The 27,941-nt window shown below is 43.2% G+C and overlaps 3 protein-coding genes across 7 annotated transcripts; 1 reads left to right on the top strand and 2 right to left on the bottom strand.

Moving 5' to 3' along the window:
• Window positions 1-745: 745 nt before the first annotated feature.
• gata1a (GATA binding protein 1a) lies at window positions 746-5,072 on the bottom strand. Its single transcript, XM_046028957.1, has 6 exons — window positions 4,969-5,072; window positions 3,128-3,359; window positions 2,524-3,030; window positions 1,762-1,907; window positions 1,532-1,657; window positions 746-1,411 (listed from the first exon to the last, which is right to left on the bottom strand). The coding sequence occupies exons 2-6, from the start codon at window positions 3,336-3,338 to the stop codon at window positions 1,124-1,126; spliced, it is 1,278 nt and encodes a 425-aa protein (XP_045884913.1). The 5' UTR covers window positions 3,339-3,359; window positions 4,969-5,072; the 3' UTR covers window positions 746-1,123.
• Window positions 4,923-11,997, top strand: si:dkey-13a21.4 (uncharacterized protein LOC494576 homolog). Of its 4 annotated transcripts, none has more exons than XM_046028961.1 (5): window positions 4,923-4,994; window positions 10,291-10,417; window positions 10,503-10,721; window positions 11,511-11,636; window positions 11,738-11,997. In XM_046028961.1, exons 2-5 carry the CDS (start codon window positions 10,310-10,312, stop codon window positions 11,822-11,824), a joined length of 540 nt encoding a protein of 179 aa, XP_045884917.1. In that variant the 5' UTR covers window positions 4,923-4,994; window positions 10,291-10,309; the 3' UTR covers window positions 11,825-11,997. The 4 variants fall into 4 exon arrangements, with proteins under 4 accessions (XP_045884917.1, XP_045884915.1, XP_045884916.1 ...); XM_046028959.1 differs by lacking the exon at window positions 4,923-4,994 and adding an exon at window positions 8,179-8,263; XM_046028960.1 differs by lacking the exon at window positions 4,923-4,994 and adding an exon at window positions 8,983-9,004.
• hcfc1a (host cell factor C1a) lies at window positions 11,686-27,184 on the bottom strand. Of its 2 annotated transcripts, XM_046028956.1 has the most exons (28): window positions 27,028-27,184; window positions 25,650-25,850; window positions 24,993-25,141; window positions 24,101-24,261; window positions 23,778-23,986; window positions 23,418-23,502; window positions 23,203-23,309; window positions 22,920-23,099; window positions 22,570-22,812; window positions 22,301-22,449; window positions 22,014-22,196; window positions 21,710-21,931; window positions 21,197-21,301; window positions 20,867-21,083; window positions 20,349-20,485; window positions 20,096-20,243; window positions 19,748-19,968; window positions 17,851-19,495; window positions 17,398-17,546; window positions 17,082-17,216; window positions 16,769-16,976; window positions 16,256-16,531; window positions 16,067-16,173; window positions 15,840-15,974; window positions 14,914-15,099; window positions 14,482-14,779; window positions 14,311-14,374; window positions 11,686-14,201 (listed from the first exon to the last, which is right to left on the bottom strand). In XM_046028956.1, the coding sequence occupies exons 2-28, from the start codon at window positions 25,843-25,845 to the stop codon at window positions 14,162-14,164; spliced, it is 5,955 nt and encodes a 1,984-aa protein (XP_045884912.1). In that variant the 5' UTR covers window positions 25,846-25,850; window positions 27,028-27,184; the 3' UTR covers window positions 11,686-14,161. The 2 variants fall into 2 exon arrangements, with proteins under 2 accessions (XP_045884912.1, XP_045884911.1); XM_046028955.1 differs by having other exon boundaries at window positions 16,769-17,216.
• Between the last annotated feature and the right edge of the window lie 757 nt (window positions 27,185-27,941).

Below are 27,941 nucleotides of genomic sequence, written 5' to 3' on the forward strand. Positions count from 1 at the left end.
CTTAAACTACCCAACAGTATGTCACGGTCAAGCTCCAATTTGACCAGCAAGCAACATTATAATGCTTCCTACGTTATATATGCATCAGTCATAATGAACCTTTAATGTATTATATAACTGACAGGGGCCATTCTGCTACGCATTAAATACTTATATATTACATGTTTGACACTTTTAAGTACATTTAGCTCGTTATACATTTGTATGTTCACATAAGTAAGACATCGGCATGAAAATACTCCTATGCTGTATGTATGTAGTCAGCATTCTCAGGTCTCTATCTTCAGCCTTCTGGAAACAAATAAAATGCCTTTAAAAAAGCTGTGAAGTTATGTTACATATTATCATTACTGAGCAATTTCTCTGTCATCTGACCTTTGCACTCAAGCATGAGAGTGGAAATTTTATGCATGAAAATAGAAACTTGACCTTGTGTGTGTTTGTGTGTGTGTGTGTTTGTGAATTTAAAGCCCAGTTGCTCATCAACTGGCAGTGCTGGTCTAAATATAAAACCCAGGCGTAAGTGTTTCACTTTAGTTGAGTGTTTGTCACTTCTGCAGAATGGTAGAATTTGCATACATGTCCAATTACACTGTCAAAGTGAAGCGCCTGCCTGTACAAAGAGACTGTTATACCTGAGCAGGGGAGTACAATAAAGCCACACATGAGGTTTTTCTGAGGTCAGTTCACTCAGCTGAACGGGTGATCTGAGAATTCAAATGACATCAATAAACAGAAGCCTTCATAACTCCAACAGAACAAGTCACACATTTTATTATTTTCTTTGTAGTTTTAATATGGTAATATAAATTTTGCAAATACAAAACAGACCCGTGTAACACAAAATCAAGTATAATTTCACATTAGGAATAAAAGAAGAGGGATTAAGACTCAGATGTGGCAGTCAAACAGATTTGTGTTTCTCTATACAGCGGGAACAATTCCCTTATCAGTGTGTTTATATGTGCAGCAACCTCAGTTTGGTGCTTCCCCCTAAAATACAGTGAAACTTTATTCACATAAATCCAATGACACACATATGTACAAATTCACACAAATAACTGGAAAGCAAGCGTGCTGATTCTTAAATATACACCGCTGTCAGATTCCTGTTTTCTCATTTTTACACCAGTGTGGGCACCATACCGGTGTTGAGGTGGTGTGTGTAGGATAAGGAGGCGGAGGGATGCAGGGCTGACGGTGTTGAGATGAGGTGCGGTGTGTGGCTATAGGTGAGGAGAGCCCCGGGGCCCAGGGAAAAGGGCCCACCGTTGCCGTCCAGGGAGGTTGGCTGAGTCATCTCCGAGTACGACTCAAACATGGTGGCCTTCTTGCTCTTCTTGTTCTTGTTGGACACTTTCCTGTTGCGCGTTTGAATGCCTTCTTTCTTCATGGTGAGGGGCCGGTTGACCTGGTAGAAGAAAGAAATCAGCATCTCAGAATTTGTATTTACAAGCAGATTTTGTGGGGAAAACGTTGTGCAGCAGTTAATGGAATATAGTTGTGAGTTTTCTCAAGATGAGTGACTCACATTGTGCAGTTTAAAGTAGAGTCCACACGCATTGCACACAGGCTCTCCATTGGCGTTGCGTCTCCAGAGTGTTGTTGTGCTTGTGTGACAGTTGGCACACAGTGTACCTGCCCGCTTGCTCACAATCTGAAACACGGAGAAGAGATCATCAGGGGTGTTTGAAATGCTTTGGCAATGTTTTATTATTTATTGTACAGAGGTACGTTGGCGTGTATCTAAGTGGGTCATACCAGTCTCTTCTTGGGTCGGATAAGTGGTCTGTTTTGGCCGTTCATCTTGTGGTACAGTCCACAGGCGTTACACAGGTAGTGGCCTGTACCATCCCGACGCCACAGAGGGGTAGCTGTGGCTCCACAGTTAACACACTCTCTGGCCTCTGTTCAAAATCAAAATATAGCTGTTACTGCATTTTGTAGTATGTATAGTAAAAAGGCAACTTTTACATTTGAAAATGTTGCCTGAAATAAATCAGGCAACATTTGGAAACAGATTCTGCCTTTAAAACACATTTTAAAAGTCTTACAACACTCATGACACAGTACAAATGAGGACGATCAAGATATCATTATTGAACTAAGTTATTTATTTGACAAAACTATTACACCACATTTATTCTATTTATTTGTTCTTCTGTTGCTTTCAGTTATATCACATGATCTTCCATAGCAGATGGATTTGCAGATTATACATGTCAGAATTAAAAATTTTTCAAGACCTTCTTGTCCATGTTGGCTTAAGAATTGAGATTTAAAGTTTATCTTTGACCTAGAAAATTTTGGGAAATTTCACCATCAACCTTTCTAAAGCAGCTGGGCAACTCCATCTGCTGAGGAGGATCATGTGATATGATCAAACGTTCCCGGAGCAGCCACTAAACAGACTTTGTGGTGAGATTGTTTTGCCAATCTTAAGTGTCTTAGGTTTTTTAGATTATTGACTGATTTGTCATATAATGAAATTATAGAAGAGGACAAATCTTGGTGGATTCTCACCTGGAGTGGATATCCTCATCTTGTTGTGGAGTTTAGGCGAGTATGAGGGGCTGATCCATGCTCCAGGGCTGGAGTACAGGGCAGCAGAGTTGTAGTCTTGTGGACCCGTCATGTACGAACTGTAGGGGCTCAGCATGTGTGGGTGGGAGTGGGACGACGGAGTATACACACTCCCAGCGGCAGGAGTCAGATTCAGAAAACTGCTGCCGGTCCCCGACCCCCCCAGCGGGCTCAGGCGCTCGGCCTTCAGGGCCTCCTGAAGCTGGGGGCTCTCCCTGCCCTCTCTACACGGAGACGAGTATCCGTCTCTGGATGTGGTGAAGGAGGAGGTGAGGCCGGGGGTGTAGAGGGACGTCGGTGTGTGCGAGTGCAACGGAGTCTTGCTGAGGGAGCTGCTGCTCCAAGTGGAGCCTGGAGGGTTGTAGGCTGAGCTCAGGGAGTGGCTGCCCGGCCCGTCCAGCAGCTGGAGGTTGCTGAGGAGGCTCGGAGAGGTGAATACCTGACGGACTGTGGAAATTGGGACAGAATAGACAAAGTCACATCATGATTTGGACGGTGGATGAGAAGATGGATTACGGGGGTGAGGGTGGGTGGGAGCACTGACCCGAGCTGTGTCTGTAGGAGGATGGTGCTCGGCTGTGGCTTGGGCTGGAGAAGAAGGAGGGTAGGCCGGTGTAGTCTGTGTCCTGGCTGGAGAAGAAGGCCTCGCCATCTTCTGGAGGCAGCAGGCCAGGCTCAGAGGAGAAACCGGCCAGCGGATCTGAGCTGAGCAGAGCTGGAGACACCCAGTGGGACTGCTCTGATGAATCCTCCATGCTGACACAAAAAAACTCAACCTATAGCGCCACAACAGTAGGGATGTGAGAAATCTACAGTGCTGTAGATTGTGTGTCAAATGCATCCACTCAAGATAATTTTTCTGAAACTGAAAGCTGAAATCAGGGTATTTCTGCAACCTCGTGGAAATGCACGCCACAATTAAATGTGTCTGATTTACTGTAACAATGTATAGAAGAAGATACATTATCACCAGACTCTTCACTTCATAACAACCAGTGAAAATTTCAAGTTATCAGGGACAAGATCTCTCGACAGCAGGCTTCTTCAAACTTCCTTTTCTAGGATCCTCATTTGACTGTGGCTGAAAGTAAAAACTAAAAATAAAGGGGTCTATAATTGTAGTGATGCAGCCAATGACCAAACGGTTTCTAAGTGGCCTGTCTACAATAGGTGTGCCAGTTAGAAGAATGCAAAAGACATGCCCTTGGGGACGCCCCACACGGTAGACAGACAGCATAACATTCCGACTTAAAAAAACAACTGAATTGGTGTATACAGGCAGATTTACGAAGTGAAAGTGTAAGCAGTACCCTCTGTCACACTGCTTAGAGGATAATATGCCATTTTCACAACAGCCTTTTAAATGTTTGGTGTTTTTGATAGTTTTTCTGTTTTTATTCAAGAATAACTGTGTTACAAGTTTTAGTCTTTGAGATGACAAGGCCGTTTGCTGCCGTGTAAAAAAAATCACAAATTACTGCTTTAAAAAAACTGAAAGTGAAAACTGAAAAAGTAATGAAAGCACAGAATGTTAAATCAGTACTGTGAGAATTGCAATAACAGACAAGGCCGCCCTCGCCACATATCTTTAGAGGAAAGAGATGAGGAAAGAGAAGAGGCTGATAGTGTCTGATAAAGTCTGAGAAAATCTGATAGACAGCATTATTATAATGCTAAATATATCCAGCTACAACACGACCCTGATCTCATCTGATTAATAGAAATCTGTTAGACTAGAAATGTGACAAAACACAGCAGAGTGAGACAGGATGTTGTGGAGAGCCGATCAAATTAGAATGTCCAGAAAATTTTAAACAGGCGGCAATAATCATATTTAGATATTTAATTGTTTTAAACTAAAATGCTTTTCAGATATAAGCTTCACACAAGAACATGGTTAATTGACTTTAGGTTTAATTACTGTCCTAATTGAAAGGTTAATGAGTGGGAATTTAGTGCAGTAATTTATATTAATACATATACAAACATTTAACATTAAAGGGATGAGTCACCTAAAAGCATGATAATCATGATGATGACTCATCAAAAATTAATTTTATCACTCAGATACATAGACCCATGGCAATATATCAAAGGAAATAATATTACAAATCTAAATAAAACACATGTTTTAGAGAAACTGTCCATGTCATTGAGAAGGAAGCAGAATCTCTGTGACCTTAAAGTAAAGTCCTCACCTCTCATATCTCTCCAAGTCACAGTCAATCAAGCAACAAATGGCCTGAAGCGATAGTAAACCTCACCAAGCTCCAAATGCATTAAATGTGCTTTCATAAGCCAGAGAGTCTTAAATCAATGGGATTATACACTGGTGTCTCCTGAAGAATAGGCCAACAGGAGACAAAGAGCCGTGGGGTCACCTACCTGAGTGGTTGTCAGAGATGAGCGAGGTGAGCAGTAGGGCACGGGGTTAAAGTTATGCAGCCAGGTGGAAGGTTGCACAGCTCGTCTGTCTGACTCAGTATAGGCTGATGGCTAGAAGAACTACTTCTCCAACCACTAGCGAACTTTAGGGCTAAGAGACAGTCCGTGGGAGGGGTTGGGGACAACTTTTTGAAAGACACACCTCTTTGGTCCAGAGAGAGAAAAAAACTTGTGTGAGGGCAAAGCTAACATATTTAAAACACTTAATGTAAAATTATGTCCAAATGTGTATTTTATCTGCAAATGGTGCAACTGTTGTTTGTCTTATCAAAGGTTTTTGGCATCTGAAGTAAGAGGGAAAGTTGAAGGTGTCAGCTTTAAATCTTGGCTCCTCTGCTCTTCCTTTATGGCCGTGTGTGCTGGTAGTGTAGCGTTGATAACATGTTCGTATCTCTGAGGATTTCCACAAAGAAAGCACCACATGATAAAAGCACACTATTCTCAAATAATAATGTATAGCTGAGAGATAGATAGAAGTTTATTGCAGACACACACATGAATATAATGTCATACAGCTGTTCCAAGCAGGGCGGTGAGCATGCAGGATGGGTGCTTTTTGTCTGTTGATGAAATGTGCATACAGCCCCTGATAAGGCCGAGTTCGCATGGAAAAGACTCCACAGACATTTGAACAAAGCAAATATAAAATGCAAAGACTCAATTTCTTTGTGGTCCAGCAAAGCTTAGAGTGGAACACAGTAATGCAAATCGGGAGAGGAGCTGCAATCATGGGGGCAGAGATATGGTCTGGACACGGCCTGGCTGTGCACAAGCCCGACACTGTCCCAGTCATTTGATAGTCAAAGCAGCTCCCCAACTTTCCTCTCTCTTTGTTCATTTACAGTTTTCAGGGAAATCAGGTGAGAAAAACAGTTAGGAAGAATTGAGGCCTTTTTTTAATTTGGAACACTGGGCCTTTTTCTGCCACTTAAGAAACTGGAGCAGTTTAATTAAAACTACATCCTCATCGGGTAGTGAGGGGCAGATAAACTGCATCCATCAGTTAGACCAGATGCAAATCAATATATAGGTCACTGAGTCGCATATTTCCATTAACGTTTCACTCTTTCTACAGTTTTTTTTCTTATTTCTTTATTGTATGTATTGTTGTCAATTATAACATATGACAATGAGAAAGAAAAAGAAACTATTTAGGCATCACAATGAAACAGGGATAACATAACAGGCATGACTCCACTCTCAGTCGGAGGATACATTCAACATGGCAACAGGAAATGGGCAAAGTGTAATATAATACAAATAAAAATGAAAGGCAAAAACAATAATATAAAAAATAATAACAGAAAAGGTAGCCAATAAAATTTAGTTTCTTTAAAAAATTGAAGCACACTAGCTATATGACTGCATTTTTTTTGTTTATAATATGGTTTGCCTCAAGCTATTGCCTAAATCTAAATTCAAATCCAAATTTGGCTTTATGGATGTGAAGTTTCCAAAGCAAAATTAGTAAGTTGACAGCTGAACTTTTCTGTTTTTGTTTTCATAGTATAGCATTACATCCTTGGTATCCAGCTTAATTGAATGATTGGTTTGAGTGTCAAAATAGTCCCATTTCTCCTCCAGAATCTTGATGTGTGCTGACATTCATAAAATGGATGGTTAGTGGTTTACAGAATTCACATTTGTTATTGATGTCCACAAATCTTGAGACGAATATGTTGGGGGGTAAATATTATGCACAGTTTTGTAATGTATTTGTTTCAGTTTGTAGGGGATAACACATTGATATGGGAGAAGCCATGTTGTTTCTTAATGCATATTTACAAATCCCACTCTCTCTACAGTTGCTTGGCTTGAAATCCTCCTCCTGCGCCAACAGAAGCAAACTGCAGAGTGTACATTAAGGGCCAGCAAGGTCACAGATTCAAAATGATTCCACAGTATTTTTGCCCAGATGGGTATCAGGAAACACAAACCAAACAAGGCCGTACAAAGCCTCACTTCTTATCTATAAAAGTTTCATCTAGGATTCATTGCCTTAGAATTTCGAACATCGTGGCTATGGCCCTCAGCACATCTCATTCACAGGGCAACACAATGTGCTTTATATAAAGTGACAATGCAATCAAAATACAATCAAACAAGTTCAAGTGCAAAAAATATATATACATAACATAATACTATTTATTGTTAGGATGCAGCTTGCCTCTCGCCCGGTGCAGCTTGCCATGACGCTGAACAGGATAAGTGGAAATAATATGAAAAGATGTTTGATGAAGGTAATTTATTGTGTTATCTACTTGAGTCCGTCCCTTACCCCCCTTGCGTCTATGAAGAGTTTACTTTTAGTGGCACTGATATCAAAACTGAATGGGAATGAGCCACTCTGCTCGCAGAGTGCATCAGTGTGTGTCGATGAAAGTGATATTATGAGAGTAAGAGTGAAATGAGGTCTCTGTGGCAGTGTGGCCAGCTGGGCAGGGATGTGGCTGCTGCCGCTGTGCAAGCGGGCTGCTCTGCTCTGATAAGAGGTTATCTAGATGAAAGGAGGAGGCCAGGAATTACAGGCCCGCCGCTCGCTGTCATACAAAGCACAGACAGACACACAGACCAACAGGACATTGCAGCATGTCCGTGGTCATGCCATGTAACTCATAGCCTGCATGGGCACATGCATTAGGCACACACACACACACACAACGTGCCTGCTCCGTTGACAGTATCTCAACAAAAGCAGTTGGAGCTGACACTGGATTGTCTCGTTGGACAGTTGGGAGGTTGTGTGAGCCCGTTGTAGCTGTCTGACGGATGGTGTTGCATGTCACCAGTGGACTTTGGGGACAGCTTTCTAATTCCCAAGAAACAGGCTTCTGTGTAGGCGGTGGTCTTATCTCTGCCACGCAGGGCTGCAGCAACATACCCAGGAGAGCTCTCTCTCTCTCACACACACACACACACACACACACACACACACACACTCCTCTACTTTGTTCTTCAGTTTCACCTCTTTTTTTCTCATCAGCTACTCACTAGTGTCCATGTGGCCTTCTTGGCACACATCTCTGATCTGCACGTGATGTTTTGTTTATCAGGCAGCGTATGAGTGTGTGTCTGCAATGACTAATAAAGTCAGGTGGTTGAGTGGCCAAAGCTTGGCACTCTGGTGCCACTCACTGAGATATCCTGGCTTTTTATATTGCTGATTTTGTGTAATCTCAGTATTCTGCTCCTGCGCCTCTGACGGTCTCAACAGGACACAGATATGCAAAAGCATGTAAGCATTACCTCAATGTGTGTAACTTTAATTTGCTTTGATTATTGAAAAAAAAGCTGCATGTTTTTATTTCTTGTTGAACGTTAGTGTTTTGCTTGTATGTCTTTATGTCAATAGTAGTGTTTCAGTAAATTGGTGTAGTATAGAGTTTTTTCCCCCTTAAGTAGCTTCAAGGTTGTTAAAATCATCTTGTTCCAATTTAACTGACAGTGTCATGTACTGTGTACTCTGTTCCAGCTCTTCATTGAAGCTATAGGGCTAATACAGAGTGAAACAAAGCCAAGACTCTTTTTTATAAATATTTCACATGCACCATTTTATCCACATTTCTCCAAAAACCTCTCCAAGAATTTAAGATAAATGTCTGTTTATTTAAACAATGTCTAGCTGCAGCGGATGAGTAAATTATTTTTTTTGTGGTATGCAGTAATTGTTAAAGCCACAATATTTTCATATATATTTGAAAGATTTATTGTGATATTTGTGTAGTGGTATACTAATAATTATGTAAAAGTATGTTAAATGCATTTTATAAAGGCAGGTAGCCTAAATCTAAACGTGTTACTTTGAGCACATTTATTGAGCACCTTTTAAGCATTAAGGCTCCAGTCAGTTGAAAAACAAATGGTGAAAAACAGTGAATCACTAGACATGTTGTAGATAACACCACCTGACGGCTCCAACAGAAAGGAAATCCTGGGAGAACCGTGAATCACCTGAGGCCTATACTCCCCCCTAGTGGTAAATAAATATAGTATCCAGTACAATTTACATTAAATGTACATGTTAATGAATTTTTAATTCAAAATCACCATTTTACATAGATCTATCTATCTATCTATGTGTTTTTGCATGATGGTCTGTGTTATTTTTTATATTCTATGCTGTATGTATTTTTTTCTTATGCCTATTCTAACTTTTGCTGTGAAATCAGCTGTGCCTCTGGGTGTTGACTCAGACAGGACAGAGGTCAGCTATGTGCCAACCAAACCAAAGCAGCTGTCACATGGTGCTTTCAAAGACTGTTTAAAACAATGCAATTACAGAGAAAAAATGAGCAACGAAGCAAAGCAACACCTGTTTAGCTCAGATAGCTCTGGACACTCTTGTTTTTGAGACAAAGCATTAGCCACCAAAATGCTACTTTGGCTGCTCACATTTCTGCTATGAAAACCACTGAGGACACTGGTCTTTCTGGAGCTTAGGGGCTTTAGTAAACATTATGGTGAACATTTAATTAATACAGTATTTTTAGACTAAATATGTTTAAATTCGATTGCTTTTAGGTCAACAGTAAGGGTTCACTATTATACTAGATATAATTCCCAGTAGGCCCATTTTACAGAGGACTTTGAAACATCCTTTGAACTTTCATGTTGCATTTTTACGTAAAATACTGTTAAAAAGTTAAATGACATATAGAAATAACAACAACAGCAACAACAACAATAATAATGATAACAGCAAACAAATAAAACACATTTGACTTTTCTTTGGGAAAGAAAATGGGGGGACTTGGTGATTCCTAACCTCAGTCTTTCTAACATCCTGGCTAGGCCTACTGTCCAGATTAAAAACACTTTGGCCCACAGCTACTGTGGCACGCATCATTTTACCAAATGTAAAAATACGAGGAGCACCTGAAGGCAGCAGCAGCTGAAGCTCCGGTGGAAACAAACCTCAGCAGCACACGTGAACATGAAGGAAGGAAAAAGTCCGGTTACTCTGAAATTAATCCTCATAGGAAGCTCCGGGTAACGTCAGCTAACTTCTTTTTTAAACTCTTATTTCAAACATATTGTACATATAAGTTTGGATTTCCTGCTCCGTCAAGCAGCTGTTTCACTTTCATTTAGGACCCTGGTTTAAGGCTGTAAATCATCCTGGATATTCTCTGAAAGTGTAAAAGTTTGTAGGCTATTTAACGTAGCAGTGAGATAAAATGTGAATTCTAATGATCTGTGGAAGGAGAGAAATAGATTTGATTGTGTTGTAGATTTTTTATATGGCTGTGTGTGTTTACACAGGGTGGGAAAATCCTCCTTCATGAACAGATATGTGAATCACCGCTTCACCAACATGTACCGGGCCACTATAGGGACTGACTTCCTTTCCAAAACAGTCAACATAGATGGGGACACGGTCATCCTGCAGGTAACTCCTCAGTCCACCTGTCCAGCCTCGCATATAGCCTACAGAATTCAGCCTACATACGTCTTCAGCGTTGTGTCTCCCTCAGATCTGGGACACAGCAGGCACAGAGAGGTTCCAGTCTCTGGGCACACCTCTGTACAGAGGAGCCCACTGCTGCATGCTGGTGTTTGATGTCACATCCAGAGCTAGTTTCTCTGCCCTGGAGGGGTGGAGGAAGGAGTTTCTGATCCAGGGTGAGCCTCAGGACCCATCTGACTTCCCCTTCATTGTACTGGGCAACAAGACTGACCTGAGCAACCGGGAGGTCAGTGAAGGTGCCACTGTGTATCTTAAAGTATCAGAGTGTTGTAAAATAGTGGACCAAAGATACCACAGGGTTCAAGGGTTCAGGTTGTTTTTTTTTTTTGTTTTTTTTAAACTTGACATGAGTAAAGGGAGTAGGCTCTTTAAAAGTTTTACTCTTTCATGTCAGGAATTTCCAATCAGACAACCTTTGGTCAAAATCCACTGAAATCCAGACTGATGCTGGTTTTATAGATTTTACAATCAACTGTGACCAAGACAACCTCAGCAGTAGCCTACAGATGTTGATAAAACGAAATACACACACACACACACACATTGCACTCCTAGGTATGAAAATGCAAAGTAAAATAGCCTAGGCTACTTTGTGTTTAATGCTATCATTACCAACTAGAGCCCGAAGGAAGTAGCCTAATTAGAACAATGCATTCATGTAGTAGAAACTGTTTACTGACTGGAGAACTACAAAAGTAAAAGAGAGGTTGTTGAAAACTACACTTCATTGATTAGTTGGTCAACAGAAAATTAATCAGCACATCCTCAAATAATTAATAACAAGCAAACATTCAAATCATTCTCTGGTTCAAGCATTTCCATTGTGATGACACTGACATTTTTCACAATTTGCTGCCATTTTATATATACAGATCAATTGATTCATTGAGAAACTAGGCCTACTTTACATATTAATCAATAATAAAAATAGCCAAAGTAAGTTTTACTTAAAAAAAAAAAGAAAAATGAACAGCTCTGTTAAAAATGACCTTAAGTACATTGTCTTTTCTTGCAGGTATCTGGCAGGCAGGCCCTGCAGTGGTGCGAGGAGATAGGAGCAGAATACTGTGAAGGCAGCGCTAAAGAGGACCTGGATGTGGAAGGGCCGTTCCTGAGAGCGGCTCGCAGCGGCTTACAGCAGGTGACTCCCTCAGTTTAAATAAATAAATAAGAAAGACGCAGCATTGCTCTATGTTTAACATGTTTATTTTTTGATGATAAAAGATACATTACTCCCTACAGTACAAAAAACACACATTGGAAAATACAGGACATTTCCAGATAACCTGCAAACAGCCGAGAGAAACTCGCAACACCTGTGAGTGCTGAGGGCAGCGCTCGTCCCAGTGTGGGAGGGAAAGTTCAGAGACCTCGGCACTGCTGATGATGACCTATCTAACGAGGGTGCAAAAATAGTGACCCAGCAAAGGTACTGTGGAAGGAAAGGACACAATTGTATACCACATGGAGAGAGGAACAAACTCATTAAATGTTTTTTCTTCTTTTTTCTTTTTTTGAGAACCTTCAGCTTATGGTCTAACTTAAGGCATCACTACTAAAATACACTGCTTTTGCATGCATGTCTAGTTTTGTTCAACAGACACACTGACACGCACAAAAATTATGAATGCATATGAAGAGAGAGTTCATTTCTAGAAAGAAATCGGGAGAAACCACAAACAGCAAAACCAAGGTGCCAGCCGGAGAAAAAGCAGGCGAGTGACAACCTTGGCTCTGATCATCCTGGCAGTTACCATCACAACTGAATCCGCCCTTACAAAGTAGATATACACTCATGTCCAGTCAGAAACCTCCTCCCTGTACTTTTGAATTGTAATGAACCTAGCAGTGATCCAGACTCCTACAGTGAATCAGCTTGACAGAAGCAAATTAGAACAATCAGGGAGACTATATATATTTATATTTATATATATATATATATATATATTTGTTTCTTTTTATAAGTAAAGACACAAAAGGCAATCAAGAGATGACCAACATGTAAAAACTGTTTGTTACAGGTAATTATATAAAAGGCCAAGATGTTTTTTTTGTTGTTGTTTTATTCTTGCTCTATGAACGAACTAATTTACAGGTGAGTACACTCCGGCTATGTAAGCTTTCTTCCCAAGACATCCCCCATTCAAAGACATATCTGTATATACGTCACAGTTAACTTGCACACCTGCTGTAGTCTGAAATACAGAGCCGTGGAAGGAAAAAATTAAAATTTATTAAATGGATTCACATACATCAATAGGATAGGGAAAATATGTCTACTAATATAATTTGCCATTCTAAAAAAAAAAAAAAAAAAAAAAAAATGAAGAAGAGGTGAGACACCACATTCATGAGCATAAAAAGCGTAGGACAACTGATAGGGATGATAGTGGGAAAGGTATGAAGAGGTGTAATGTTATTTTTCTTCATACCCTGTGAAACTCCATTTTGGCAAACAAAGCAACACAAGCATTGAGTAGTAAACAAAGTCAAAAGTCTCCTCTCACTGGGTCCACTTCAAAGTTCCCTTCAGTCCTATAACCTCTGCGGTTCTACTTGGAACAAATACAAAAAGTCTTTCTCGCTTTCATGACCATCTGTTAACGACAAGAACATACGACCAACTTAATGAAAGATTTTCTTTTAAAAATATAGTGGCAACCTCAACACAGCCACCCATTTTCCCACGAACACAAACTATGGGGATGAACAACAGTTAAAAAAAGTGATGTTTTTAAAAATGCACACAACATACATACACATACACACACAGGAGGGGGGGGGGAAAAAGCTTAAAAAATACAAAAATAAACTACACAAGATCTTCTGCGTCATTGCTTGCTAATTTTTTGGGAAGATTTTTGAAGATTTTTTTTTGTGTGCTGCAAGTCTCAGTCCTAGCAAAGTCTGTCATTCATTCTCTACAAATCTCTTCCTTTGTCGTTCTCTTTTTGTCCACTTTGAAGTGTCGGCCACCAGTCCTCATCTTGGGGTTAGAAGCGCACAGTGATGACATTACCAGGAGACTGGAGTCCAGTACGATGACTATAGACTCGATTCTCGATGAAGCAAATTTGTTTTGAGCAAAAAAAGAAAGGAAAAAAAAATTATGTCCTCTTTCCGTTGAGGACAAGTGCTTTATTTGTTTCCATACCAATTTTTCCTCTCGTCTAAACTATTGCCTCCACAGCCTTTTTCAACACTGTACATCATTTCATGTAGTCTCTCTCTACATCCCCCCCAGGATTCACAAAACAAAGACAAAAAATAAAAGGTAACTTTGCGCTCAGGCTGGCTCCCAGTTTGTGAAAGACGTAAATGCTTCTCTATACTACTGAAACAAGCCAAAAATAGATGTTAAACGATGGAAGGGGATGTGACTGAAAAAGATAATGTGCTTCTAAGTTTGTGTTGCTCTAAAAATAGTACGACCAACAGAACGAGGAGGGAGGAGGATTTTTATCTACAGAAACATCTCAGATTGACTTTCATCTCGGCTTCATACGGTTGTTCTGCCTCCACTGCTGTCGTGATCTGAGACTTGAGGGTGGAGGATGAGATTAGGATGAGGATGTGGAGGTGGAGGAGGGGTGAAGGTCAGTCTTCCTGATAAAAGGACAGCGAGTTGAAAAAGGACAAAAGACTGGGAGGGGTCTCTGGGCAACCTCACTGGTCCGTCCTTGCTTTCTTTGGACCAGTAGCCTTACTGTAAGGGCACACATAAAACCAGAGTTAAGTACTGCATGTTTTATTCATCAATGCCATGTGAATGTCTAGCCTGTGTGCACAGCATGAAACATGAATGCTGTACTTACGTATCAGGGGAGGTGCCTGGTCTTTTGGGGGCCGGTTTAGCAGAGGCAGCATCTTTGCCAGATTCTACAAAGCAGAAAAAAAGTGTTATATATATATATATATATATATATATTCATTAATGACATGCTCACTTACTAATAGAGTATTAGTTTGTGAATCTGCGTGCTCACCTTGCAGCCATCGAACTTGGGTGGCAGGACCATAGCCCTTCTCATTGCGGGCTGCGATGCGGAAGATGATGGCTGGCTTGGTGGTGTAGTCAATGTGGGCGTTGGAGAGGCTCGACGATTGCACTAAGCAAGAGGGGTTGGGTCCACAGTACACGCGCATGAAGGCTAGCTGCGCCGGGGTGGAGGCCTTGGCTTCAGCTGTCTGGTTGCTCTGGATGGCCAGGTACACGGAGTACTCGATGATCTTCCCTGATGTCACCGAGGGTGGCTCCCAGGTCAGGTGGGCACCATCTGGGCTCTACAGAGAGGCAGCAGATGAATACTACTCAGTGCCTGAAAGCACGGCTCATGTAAACAGCTGTTTTTATTGTCGTGTATGTATGTCAATTCCAGAACAAAATAAAAATAAAACAAGGGAAGTGGTGAGTTTACCTTGCTGATTTTGATGGCGCAAGGTGCCCCTGGGAAGCCTGGTAGGCAAGTCTTGAAAGCAGATATCTCCGAAAAAGCTCCACGACCACAAGCGTTGATTCCAGCAACACGGAACTTGTAAGCTGTTCCAGGCTGCAGCTCCATTTTCTTCATCTGGCTGTAGTCTGGCATGATGCCAGAGTCATCCTACCAAACAAAAAAGTGATTAGGGACTGAGCACACTAACATACGGTCATCTAATGCTGGGTACACACCAAAAGATAATCGGGCTGATTTTGGGCCGATTTCCCCCCTTCCGACAATCCTAGCTATGTCCCGATTGTCTTGATGGTTCTACAGATTATGTTATCAGATTCTCCGTTGGTGTGAAGTGTGTTAAGAGTGTCCAAACCTGATCGGAAGAACGTCGGAGGCGCCCCGATCAGAAACCTGATATGTGGGGGGATCCCCGAGGACAAACGTGCGCACGTTCTGGAGATTATCACGTGAAACGAAACAATATCCAATCAGAAAGTGAGATGATTGAAGACGGAAGCATAAGAAACACAGTCATGGCGCAGCACAAGGTGAAATTAATGTGGACAGCAGAGATGGAGGATCAGCTTGTAGATTTGTGGCAACAGCACGAATGTTTGTTCACCGTCGCAATTTCTTCCTGCATATCGTCCGCCATGCTTATTCTGAAGTCCCGTGAGATTTTGCGAGATTTCCTGTTCACAGTCTAGACTCGGGTTGAAAATCTGTATGTGATGTGCTGTCTTTCTCACATCATGGCACACCACACACTATAGGAGCAAAACGGTTAAATCTAGGATTTTTTCTCCTCATGTTTGTGGTCTATCACATTTTGAAAATCTTATCAGATGTAAAAAATCCTTTGGTGTGTACCCAGCATAAGCATGAAAAAAGCCTCCTGAGACACTTACATCTCCATGAGAATCATCTGCTGGCACGTAGAAGTGGGTGACAACCATATTTGTCACTTTAACGATTCCAACATCAAACCACTGGTTCTCCTTCTTCACAACAGGCTTCACTGGGGTTGGCTGAGGGCCTTGCTTCTGCAAGTAAACAAAATAATACACAGTCACATTTCTTCTCTCTTTGACCTAGCTGAACCAGCCGGATGTTCAGTAATCCTACAATGACTCACCTCTCCCTCTATGCCATTGGCAACCTCTGCTAGAGCGGCTGCTGCTTGCAGCTTGGCTGGACTTGCCGCTGATACAGAGGGTGCAAATGTGCTTGATGGAGCAAGTGCTGTGGAGTGAAAAACAATACGAAAACGTAAATCTAGTGTGCAAAAAGATACCCAAAGTAACTATCAAAAAACAAGTCTTACTCTCAGCACTGGTACGTGGCAGCAGTGACGCCACAGCACTGGTGACTGCAGCTGCCATCTCATTGTGTCCGTTGCTTTCGACAGAGGGGTCGTTGAGGCTGTCAGCAGGGGCGAGGCCTTCTGTGGGCAAGCTTGTGTCCACGGTGGCCTGCTGTGCAGCAGCCTGAGCCTCTTGCAGCTGCTGCTGCTGCTGGACCAGCGCCGCAAGCTCTTGCTGGGTCAACATGATGGGGATGTTGGTGGTTTGCTGGCTCTCTCCAGTGGAATCGCTCTCATCTGTTAACAGAAAATTTTTCAGATTTTATACCAACTACAAACATGACAGCATCATGACAAACTAAAATCACCGTGAGCTAGAGCCAATTTCTGCCGATTCTGCTTAGAAACTGCTGGTGTTAAGTGTTTGGAATTCTTTCAATAGTTTTCCTCAGCCAGATCTTGAGCTACAACACTATGGTTGAAAACTGAAGCAAAACGAAATGCACAGAGAAATCCGATTATGGTTGAACTCACTCATTACGGCTTGCTGAGCTGCCTGGAGGACAGCCTGGATAGCAAGGGCCTGGGCTTCTTCAGTGGCTGCTGCCTGAGCAGCAGCCTCTGCTGCTGCAGTCACAGCCAGCTCCTCGTCTGACAGCCCTGTCACCATGAGTGTGGCTCCCTGACCCTCAGACATTAGCTCTGAGGGCAGATTCAAGGCAGTCGCTGTGGCTGCTTCTCCCTGAAAGACCACATTAGAGGTGATATACACACGTAACATATCTTTGATTGAATGGACTTTTAAAATGTCAGGCCAACACTGGCTTTGTGTGGCATCAGAATTTACCTCTGCTTGTGTCTCCATAGCGGTGGCTCCCTGCTCGGCAGGTGCAGCTTCTGCTGATGCTACTTCATCAGTTTGCATGGGTTCCTCTGTGGAGCTGGCAGCAGTGCTCGCACCCTCTGTGATTGATGAGATCGACTGGGGAGAAACAAAAATAAAACATGTAGATTGGTCACAATGGATAAAACACTTAGGAAATTATACGTTTCTCTCACATAATGCCATCAGATTCAGACATGCAGGCTTAAAACAGACATCTGCTGAGATTACCAATAGTAGCAGTGGTGGTTAGATTATTTGCTATTTCTGCATTTCTTACAGGTACAGAGGGTCCGGGGGCTGGTGTGGACTGGGTGACCGTAGTGATGGCCCTGCCCTGGGTGGTGCTAACTACACCAGGTGCTGCAGTGGTGGGGGCCTCTTCTGTGCTGCTGGTACCTTCTGCTCCCTCCTCTGTCTGCTGGGCTGCTGAAAGATATAAAAGACATCATTTCAGTTTGACTACATACCAATAAATTAATTTCATGTCCTGTATGCAACACAAACATCTATCATGTGGCAAATCAGCACTTCTAGACATGAAACTGAAAAGGGCAGAAACAAAGTATGAGGTGAAATGTTGAAATGATTGAATGATTAAAAGCTAATGAATTATGAATGGAGCAAACAAAAAATTTCATTAGGGTTGCTTGCTTAGGTAGTTAAATGGGTTGTTAAGAACTACTAACTGTATCCTAGTGAGCTGGCACAGGTCCAGTATATTTGGTTATACCTGTGCCTTCGCCTGTCTCCATGGTGCAGGTGGCAGTGGTGGCTGTGTTGGTTGTCCCAGTCTCGTGCGTTTCACAGGGCGGGTTGGAGCAAACCCTCTGGACCTGGCCTGTCGCTGTGTTGGTCTGGTCGCTTCCCATGTTGGAGCTGGCTGTGGATGGGGTACTGGTGGTACCCGTCTCGTGTGTTTCATAGGGCGGGTTGGAGCAAACCCTCTGGACCTGGCCTGTCGCTGTGCTGGTCTGGTCGCTTCCCATGTTGGAGCTGGCTGTGGATGGGGTACTGGTGGTACCCGTCTCGTGTGTTTCATAGGGCGGGTTGGAGCAAACCCTCTGGACCTGGCCTGTCGCTGTGCTGGTCTGGTCGCTTCCCATGTTGGAGCTGGCTGTGGATGGGGTACTGGTGGTACCCGTCTCGTGTGTTTCATAGGGCGGGTTGGAGCAAACCCTCTGGACCTGGCCTGTCGCTGTGCTGGTCTGGTCGCTTCCCATGTTGGAGCTGGCTGTGGATGGGGTACTGGTGGTACCCGTCTCGTGTGTTTCATAGGGCGGGTTGGAGCAAACCCTCTGGACCTGGCCTGTCGCTGTGCTGGTCTGGTCGCTTCCCATGTTGGAGCTGGCTGTGGATGGGGTACTGGTGGTACCCGTCTCGTGTGTTTCATAGGGCGGGTTGGAGCAAACCCTCTGGACCTGGCCTGTCGCTGTGCTGGTCTGGTCGCTTCCCATGTTGGAGCTGGCTGTGGATGGGGTACTGGTGGTACCCGTCTCGTGTGTTTCATAGGGCGGGTTGGAGCAAACCCTCTGGACCTGGCCTGTCGCTGTGCTGGTCTGGTCGCTTCCCATGTTGGAGCTGGCTGTGGATGGGGTACTGGTGGTACCCGTCTTGTGTTTTTCGTAGGGCGGGCTGGAGCACACCCTCTGGACCTGGCCTGTCGCTGTGCTGGTCTGGTCGCTTCCCATGTTGGAGCTGGCTGTGGACGGGGTGTTGGTGGTCCCCGTCTCGTGCGTTTCCCGGGGTGGGTTGGAGCACACCCTCTGCGCAGTGCCCGTCTGGCCTGTGTTCATGTTAGATGACGCCTGGGTGGCTGTGTTGGTGGTGCCCGTCACATGGGTTTCACAGGGTGGATTGGAGCACACATTCTGGACTCCTCCCATATTAGCCGATGCTGTGGTAGCTGTGTTAGTTGTCCCAGTTTCATGAGTCTCACATGGTGGGTTGGAGCACTCACGCGGCACAGACATGTTTGAAGATGCAGTTGTGGCTGTGTTGGTGGTGCCTGTTTCGTGGGTCTCGCAGGGCGGATTAGAGCACACCTGTCCTGCTCCCATTGTAGCAGAAGAGGTGGTGGCTGTGTTGGTGGTTCCGGTCTCGTGGGTCTCGCAGGGGGGATTAGAGCACACCTGTCCTGCTCCCATTGTAGCAGAAGAGGTGGTGGCTGTGTTGGTGGTTCCTGTCTCGTGGGTCTCGCAGGGCGGGTTAGAGCAGACGAGGGTGACTGTGCCGGAGCCCTCGCCGGCTGCTCCAGCCTCTGAGGAGCTGGGCTGCTCAGAGGTTGGTGAGGCCAGGATGGATACTGGTAGATCCTGCACTGGTTGAGCTTCTACACCACTGGGAGTTGTGATCAGAGTCACCTGGGTGGGCTGGTTCTGGGCAGAAGAGAGTAAAGTAATGTGAGTATTCTTTAAATCATACAGCCTGTTTCATACCCAAAGATAAGTCTTTTTTATTCTCTCTCTCTAGCTTTTATCGCTTTGTTTTATAATAATAATAGATTACATTCATATAGCAATTTATCTTAGGGGCAATCACCATGACTGTTGCAGTCTATCTCTTTGGTTGTAATTTAAAGTCCTCATGACTAAATGCCTGCCAACCTGAGGGACAATGGGGGGTCTTACCTGCACTGTCATTGTAGAGGAAGGCAGGGAGGAGGCAGAAGTCAGGCTGGTCTGAGCAGCTGACACAGTTATGGCAGATGGGCTAATGACCTGGCTGGACAGGGTAGCGATGGTTCCCAGTGTGGTGATGGGGGTAACCAGAGAGGCGTTGGAGCTGTCCACAGTTCCTCCTGGCAGGCTACTGGAGACTGTACCAGTGACTGTCCCAAGAGTGGTGACACCTGGATTGAAGAAAAGTGGCATTAAAAGATGAAAACCAAAAGGATCCAGAGTACATTGTACAAAGCACAACATCTCATCTAATAATAATTAATTATAAGTAAATCAAAAGAATATAGTTATTCTTACCAGTAGTCCCCTTGACAACCAGAGTGGTGACAGTGGGCTTTACAGCAGAGACAGTCACTGGTGTAACAAGTCGAACACCACCCACTGTGCTCATGGGCACGGTGCGTAAAATAGTGCCAGGCTGCCCAGGAGCACCCTTCAAAACCACCTAAGCACACGTAATTCAGAATTAGTCTCCTCAGGTGCAACATGAATAGGAAACATAACAAAGACGACATCTGTGAAGGCCACTGTACAAACAGAATCAGTGTACCTGTGTCAGTCCCTGTTGGCCAGCTGCAGTGGCAAGTTTGGGCACTGCAGTGATGATTTTACCAGGAGTTCCAGTAGTCATCACCTTTGTGGTAAGGATTGTGATAGGTGTTTTCATGCCTGCGCTGCTTGTCACACCTGCAGGGACAAAAGCATGTATGCATGAAATCATAGTCATCTTACTATGTCAACTCAAGACACACTACCCTAAATAGCAGACACTGATTAATTTACACCATTCTTAACATATGTTTAAGCCATTGCAGGGAAGAATATTAAAAAACAAAATCAAACTTAAGCCTACATCATCGCTAGTTCTGTTGTGGCAAAAGTGCACTATAAGAAATTCAACCAGGTGACTACAAACACAGAAAATAATTTGATCTGGTTCAGGTTTTGTTTAAGCTCCAAAAGTTGTATGAACGTCACTTATTTTGATGTACTGATCTCAGTCATGAATGTGCAGGCCGTTGGGATATGTAGTTGTGACTTGAACTTGAAACTTGAGAGTGTTTAGACCTGTAGCTCCAGGCTGGGTCATGATGGCCGACATTGGGATGGTCTTAATGATGGTGGTGCCCTGCTTAGTGGTGCTAGGAGAGACGCCGCTGATGTTAAGGATAGTGGGCTTGTTTCCTGTGCCTCCTGCCTGGGAAGTGGTGATGATTGTTGTGGGCTTGCCATCTGCAGAGGTCACCAGCTTCAGGATGGTGCCAGCTGGGAGGGGACCCTTTGTCTGGGGAGAGAGGCACACATAATGCAAACCATTTGGAAAAAGACATCTGATGCCTGTCTCAGGAGTTTCAAGCTACCTCCTGTTTTTTTCCTGCACTCATGCAGATATCTGACCTGTATGATCTGTGTGAGAGGGTTAGTGGAAGCCTGGCCTGTTACAGCTGATGTCTGCACTGGCTTGGTTTGTACCACAGACATCATCTTGCCAAGGTTGGAGATCTGCCGACATAGGAGAGAGACTCAAGTTCATGAGTCACCAGAAAACATCGGACAGCACAGGGAGTTCAGTGGGAACGTGGAACACCAAACTGGTGGCTCTATCGTTCCATCTAATCATTTCAGCCCTAACTGACCGACAGTCATGCAGATCACTAACAACATGCTCCCTGTTTTCTGAGTTCTCCAACAGTCACTGTAGGCCAACCTTTACTCCCTCCCCCACTGGTTCAAGCTCAGTGTATTGTTGTAAGACATAATAAACAAAATACACACCATGTGTGAAAAAGCAATTTACAGAACCCATGATTTACAGCATGCGTGTGAAAGCACCAAAGGGTGCGCCCAAGAGTGTCAGCGTTTCAGTTTTACATTGTGCTACAGAATTTCCACAGAGTCCTGTTTTCTTACCAGAGTGCCACTGCTGCCCATGGTGAGGGGACTCTTGACCAGAGTGATGGTCTTGGTGACTCCTCCCACCACAGTGGTTACCACCTGGGCCTGCTGGGCCACTGTGACTGCACCAGATTTGTGCACAGTGATGATGGGTCTGGTGGTAGTGGGAGAGGACGCAGTTGCTGTGCCCACCTGGGCTGCAGCAGTTTTCAGCATCCGGGTGGCTGGGTTACTGACCTACAAGCACAACATTATTTTAAGAATTGACCTGTGACAGACAGAATGCACACTATGTTAGAAATGAAAATGTGATCTGTACCATGACTGGAGAAGCCACCTTCATTGTGGTTGTGCCAGGGGAAACAGCTACTGTTTTGAGAATGGTGGCACCTGCAGGAACATTGAGGACAGTGCCTGCAGAGGAGGGCGGGATCTTCTGTGTGGCTGCAGCTGCTGCAGCTAAAGCTGCCATGCCACTCATCTGAGGGCTACTGCCAATTGGCTGAAAACAGAAAAAGTAAACAATTCAACACATTTGCTCTTCTGACAATGATATATACTTCAAGACAAATTTTAAACAAGATTGCAGTACAAAACTGCTCATACCGATCCTTGGGTGGTCTGGGCGGGCACTACCATTCTGACACCTGGAGGAAGGGATGTCACAGTGACAGGGGATTTCCCAGGTTGGCTGGGCCGGACTGTGACAACAGATGTGCCTGTGGCAGACTGTTGAGCTTGAACTTTCAAAACAGCTGAAAAAATAAGGGATTATTAGACTTTATATGCAGTGGTTCTGCAGTTGTTGGGCTTCCTGGTGTACCGACAACAATTTACAGTTGAAAAAGAGAAATTATTGGTCACTAGTGTAATACCTGTCTGTTGTAGACTCTGAGCAGAGGGTGCTGCAGCAGCCGGCACGGGGCTTTTGGGAGAGTTCACAGGCAGCGAGGGGGTTGCACTCATGACTGGTGAGGCTGCAGCTGGAGTTGCAGGGATGTCATATTTCTGCAGCTGCAGTAAGTAGGTGTCCGCAGTTGAGACGGCACCCCAGCTCACCTCCAGAGAATTTGTGTTGGCACGGACTAACTGCACCCTGGCAGGAGCGTGTGGCCGCTCTAAGGAGGTGGAAGACAAGAAATTCAACAACAATGACATTATTTGACAACCTGAGCCACTTAAGATACTTTAAATGAAAAAACTAATCATGTTACAGCACACCTACCTGTTTCCAGGTACCAAAGGTCTTTACAACAGACTTGGTTGTTCCAAGCTTTACGATAGCCATCACGGCCACTCCAAACATAGAGTCTCGAATTTATGGCCACAGCACAGTGGCCAGCACGAGCCCTGGGGATATTGTCTTCAAGAGTATCCATCAACACTGTCTCCCAACACATGGAGTCTACAGGCAAACATATGGCACAACAATTAACATCAGTGATGTGTATTTTACTCAAACCTGTTCATAGTGAAATCTAGTGTTGTAAATACAGAGTTAAACAAACCAAGATTTAGGCAGGCAAGAGTGTTTGTGCACTTCCACTCCTTCTCGTGTGTGGCCACTTTGACGTCATCCATAACCAAAGGAACCCATCCTCCAAACACATACATCCTGCACAATGAGAAAATAAAATCACAGTGAGACGCTATCTACTGTTATTCAGAAATGATTAAATACAACATTCAATATGTTATTGCACCGGTACAGCAGTTGTCTCACTTGTTTGTGATGGTAGTGGCAGAGTGAAGACTTCTGGGGAGCGGTGCTGTCCCATTTACTGATGGTTTATTCCACGTCAGGGTATCTGGAGACAATGACCAGCAGTAAGATGTTATACGATAGCCCCAATGTATTCTGACATGAAACCAGATAAAGCACCACAGGTGAAACAAATTCCCACACATAACTGTCAAACATTGACTTTTTATTCTCTCTGAAAGTGTGGGACTACAAAGGTGATGATGTTCAATTGCCTTTGGTCTGACTGGCTGTAAATAGCAGCACTGTCTGTCAGTGGCACCAGAAGGGCATTTCAAATGTTTGTGCTGTAATTTTCCATTCACACTTTTAGAAACCCACCAATATCAAGTGTCCACAGATCTCCAAGACGACAACCACTCATCCCTCCATAGATTATCAGGCGAGATTTCCTGCTCGTCTTTTCTGTGTACACCACAGCAGTGTGGCTCTCGCGAGGAGGAGGCAAGACTCCATATGTGATTGGAATATCCCATCCAACCACACTGGAACCTGCACGAAGCTCAAGTGTGTACAGATCATTCAGGTATCTGAGAATGAAAAACACACAACATTTGTCACACAAATGTTGCTGGTTGAAGTAGAATCTCAAGCAGTCGTGCATTATAGAGCACTAATGGTTCCAGCTGGAAAAATCTCCGTACCTGGGAATGTTGTTTTTGGGGTCCTCGCTGTCATTGGCAAGTCCACCAAACAGGTAGCATTTGTTGCCAACCAGGGAAAAACTGTGACCGAGACGAGGACAAGGAGGAGGGCCATTCTTCGGGTTTTTTGCTTTCAACTTTTTCCATTCCCATCTGCTGGCCTGTAACACAAATCATGGTCAAAATAACAGATTATTGATTGATTAGGTCATTGCAGATAGTAACAAAGTCACGAGTTGACCTCATTACCTATTCTGACAATCTGTGACTGAAACTATACATACCTTTTTTTAACAACTAACTCTATATTAAATGTTCCATTAATTTATACTTTTGTTTTTATTTCATTTTATATATGTGTATACCCATTACCAGTGATATTCATCTGGATTGGGATGTACCTACTTTATAATCATAACCAGAAACAGCGTATTTCTAGAGGAAAGATTTTTTCCAAGTAGGAGAATAAAAACATGTTTTTCTTATAGTGCACTTTTCACAATTGGTTAATTATATTTAGTTAAACTGAACATAATTAAAGGAGCAGAATAACTCGTGCTGATTAGCTTCATGTTTGGTCTCTAACTTCATTACCGCTTCAGACCCCCTTCCTTCTCAAAATGTGACTTCACGGTGGTTTTTAAAAGCAGTGGCTGAGGAATTATGTTGTAAACATGTTCATCTCCTTTTGATGCTTGCATGTGCTCCAATAACTTTCCAAATATTTTAAATAAAACCAACTTATTTGAAAAAAAAAATCAGGATTGAGGTAAACTATATTGATATTGAAATTGATATTATAACTAACTGAACCCTTCAAACTATTTTAACTTAGAAACATTTCATTATATTAATGTGCAAAAATGATGGGTGTTTTCCATAGACAGATTACCTGTAGTTCATAGAGATCGTTGCTGTACTTTCCGTACTCCACCATTCCACCAAACACTAGCAATCTTGTGCCATCACAGACAAAACCATATGCAGCACAACCAGGAGGAATATCACCCCGGACCGCTGGGATAAACCACTGGTTGGTCGCTAGAAATTAAATAACAATAACGGCAGTGATGTGGTCAATTGAGATTCACCCATTTCAAGTCACTAGTATAACATCTAAACAACAACATTATTAACACTGGAACATATCCAAAATCTGCATTTAAGGACACATACACCAGATATTGTGAATTTTGTCTGTCCTTATTGGTTTGTCTGGAGGAAAGTGGGGCAGAGGATATGCTTAAACCAACCAGCATCATCCATTTTATTTTAGCCCGCCTTTTTTAACTTGCATTGAAACCACTTCTCCAGCAGAGGGGGACAGATGTGTTCAGACGCGGATCGGCTTGGCCTGCTGAGGCCTGTACACTACTTAGTTCACATCACATCACGAATCGATCTTTATAAGTAAAATATAACTGTTTTAAGGCGAAAACTCAATGTGAAAATGCGTTGTATGTTATTTCACAGTTGAAGTATTGTTAAGCAAAACATTGTGCCTGCTGCTAAACACTCAGTAAAGTTATACATGCAAAGTTAATCTTACCAGTGTTGTATACATGTAGTTCATCCACAATCCCTTCGTTTCCACCGCCAAAGACAACCATAAGCTCCTTTATAGCCACAGCTCTGTGTCCATGTCTGGGCCGGGGAACAGGACCGGACCATCCGAGGACCCGTTTCCATCGCGGCTGCAGAACCGACGCCGTGGTCCCGGACACCGCGGAGCCAGGGACAGACATGACTTCTGTCAGAAGGAATAATGAAGGAGAATTTGTCTTAATTGCTTAAGTAATCGCGATGTTGTCACGGTAACGACTGTAGAAACTCATTAGCAATATCCGAGATAGCTGTAGCTAACTTCTAAAACGGTGTGTGCGATCATAACGTAACGTTAACCGTTAGAAGCTGAGAAATCTCAATAGTTAGCGGTTAGCTAATAATAATAAAAATAATAATCAGAGTAAGAGCTTGATCACAATCACAACCCTTTATATAGCTTTGACGCTGCAGTTGTGCTAAGAAATACAATATACAATTTCAACACCGAAGTTGTGTCTTAGCTAGTTGTTTCTAACCATTGAATCCAATCTATGGAAGCAGCCATCTTGCAACCAAACAAACCCCCGCTAACGCTACTGCCAGTCTGAAAAATGGCGGAAGCGAATGAGAAAGACAAATGCACGATAGCTAGCCAACTACACCGGCAAACAAACACACCACTATAAAAAAAGAATCAATAAATGAACAGCAGCTCAACAAAGCAGAACAATACATGGTTGCAACACAGATTTCATCTACAGTTAGAACCGTTAGCAAGAGTCGGCTATTTTCATGCTTCTCTGGGAGTCGCCATATTGTAGCTAACAAGCTTAGCATTCTCTGCAACCTTTTAACACTGTTATTAACATTTGATACGTGTTTCAAGCTTACTTTAGCAGCTGCAACAGTGTTAACTTCACATGCCTCAACTCCCATCGAATAAAGTACTAAAACATGCTATAACATTTAAATGCAATCGTAGTATTCAAATTGAGTCTAGCGTTAGCTATAACGTACTCCGTTAGCACTAGCGGCTAGTTGCTCAACCTACTTTGCCCAAGCTAACAACGTTAGCTGTACGGCTGGCATCTGTCAAAGCGTCGGCAGATTTTACAATTAAATGCAAAGTAATTCCTTTTTATTCTGACATGCATATTTTACCTGATACAAATGTAATTGCAACACCACTCTTAAAATGCAGCTAAACGGAGTTAAACGGCATAAACAGAGTGTTATTATGTTTCATGCCGTCTCTGGAAGCAGCCATCTTTTCGACAGTCGGCCTAGCGCTACAGCTCCCACAAGAAAAATGGCCGGACGGTATGCCACAACAAAACATAACAAACCGAAAAAAGCGCATATGTTTCAAAAAACCTACTTACTTATTTCGATGCAGTAATCGCAAAAACACGGGTATGTGGTCTTATCTTGCGGCAATAATCCAAATTCATTCGATTTGTGAAGAAGTATTTCCTCTCATGCCTGCCTGGAAGCTGCCATCTTCTTGACAACCAGAGGCGGAGGAAAATGGAAGAGAGTTGGCGTCACCCAAAGTAAACATGGCGACATAGACCCGCTCGTGAACCGTTTCATACAGAAACGCATACACAGATTTTGTTATTTGCCACCGTGAATAGGCAACGGGTGCTCTGTATAGTGAGGTATTTCAAAGAACACTTGAAATCTATAGAAAGAAAACATATCAGGAGTTTCACCAAATTACAATAAGTTGTGTTATAGCACTAGGCTTATTGTCCCTTACTAAAGATGGCGCCACCCGTACTGAAACCACTTTTATTTTACTATCGTTGGTGATTCTGATTTTATTCCGCCCTAAACCTACATAGATATGCACATTCATGCACAATAATAGTGTATAGCCTAAGCACTAATTTACTGATTTAGCACTCAGACATTCAAACTTGCCACGCCCACACCCTCAAATATTGCGCCCTCCACTGATACAAGTAAGTTACTGCATCACTATAATACCATCCATATCAGATAGCAAACCTCTTTTTTCAAAACAGTATGGTCAGTCACATTTCTATGCTGGACTTATACTGAAAAGCCACACGATATAAAATATTAACGTTTTGGATGAATGTTAAGCTTCTCAATCTAAGTTGGATTTGTAGAAGTCCTAGTTCTATGAAAATTTGATGTCTCTAAGGACACCTTATGCCTCCTTTGCTGTTTGTCTAATTAGGAACATTATTGTACACTATGGTGGTTTTTAGCAGGATCAGCACTACAAGTCACTTGATGAATGCAGAATGCATTTTCCTCTATGATG

The sequence above is a fragment of the Micropterus dolomieu genome, linkage group LG18, assembly GCF_021292245.1.
Source record: "Micropterus dolomieu isolate WLL.071019.BEF.003 ecotype Adirondacks linkage group LG18, ASM2129224v1, whole genome shotgun sequence".
Taxonomy (NCBI): Eukaryota; Metazoa; Chordata; class Actinopteri; order Centrarchiformes; family Centrarchidae; genus Micropterus; species Micropterus dolomieu.

Coding starts and splice junctions, on each gene's coding strand:
- hcfc1a (XM_046028955.1), bottom strand. CDS start 25,845: ATGTCTGTCCCTGGCTCCGCGGTGTCCGGGACCACGGCGTCGGTTCTG. Junction 21,302..21,709: donor TGGGCAGCAGTGGCACTCTG/GTAAGAAAACAG, acceptor CTATGTCGGCAG/ATCTCCAACCTTGGCAAGAT. Junction 20,486..20,866: donor GACCCAGCCTGGAGCTACAG/GTCTAAACACTC, acceptor TTGTCCCTGCAG/GTGTGACAAGCAGCGCAGGC.
- si:dkey-13a21.4 (XM_046028958.1), top strand. CDS start 9,962: ATGAAGGAAGGAAAAAGTCCGGTTACTCTGAAATTAATCCTCATAGGA. Junction 10,722..11,510: donor CTGACCTGAGCAACCGGGAG/GTCAGTGAAGGT, acceptor CTTTTCTTGCAG/GTATCTGGCAGGCAGGCCCT. Junction 11,637..11,737: donor CTCGCAGCGGCTTACAGCAG/GTGACTCCCTCA, acceptor TACTCCCTACAG/TACAAAAAACACACATTGGA.
- gata1a (XM_046028957.1), bottom strand. CDS start 3,338: ATGGAGGATTCATCAGAGCAGTCCCACTGGGTGTCTCCAGCTCTGCTC. Junction 3,031..3,127: donor CTCCTACAGACACAGCTCGG/GTCAGTGCTCCC, acceptor CAATTTCCACAG/TCCGTCAGGTATTCACCTCT. Junction 1,658..1,761: donor TCCGACCCAAGAAGAGACTG/GTATGACCCACT, acceptor TCCGTGTTTCAG/ATTGTGAGCAAGCGGGCAGG.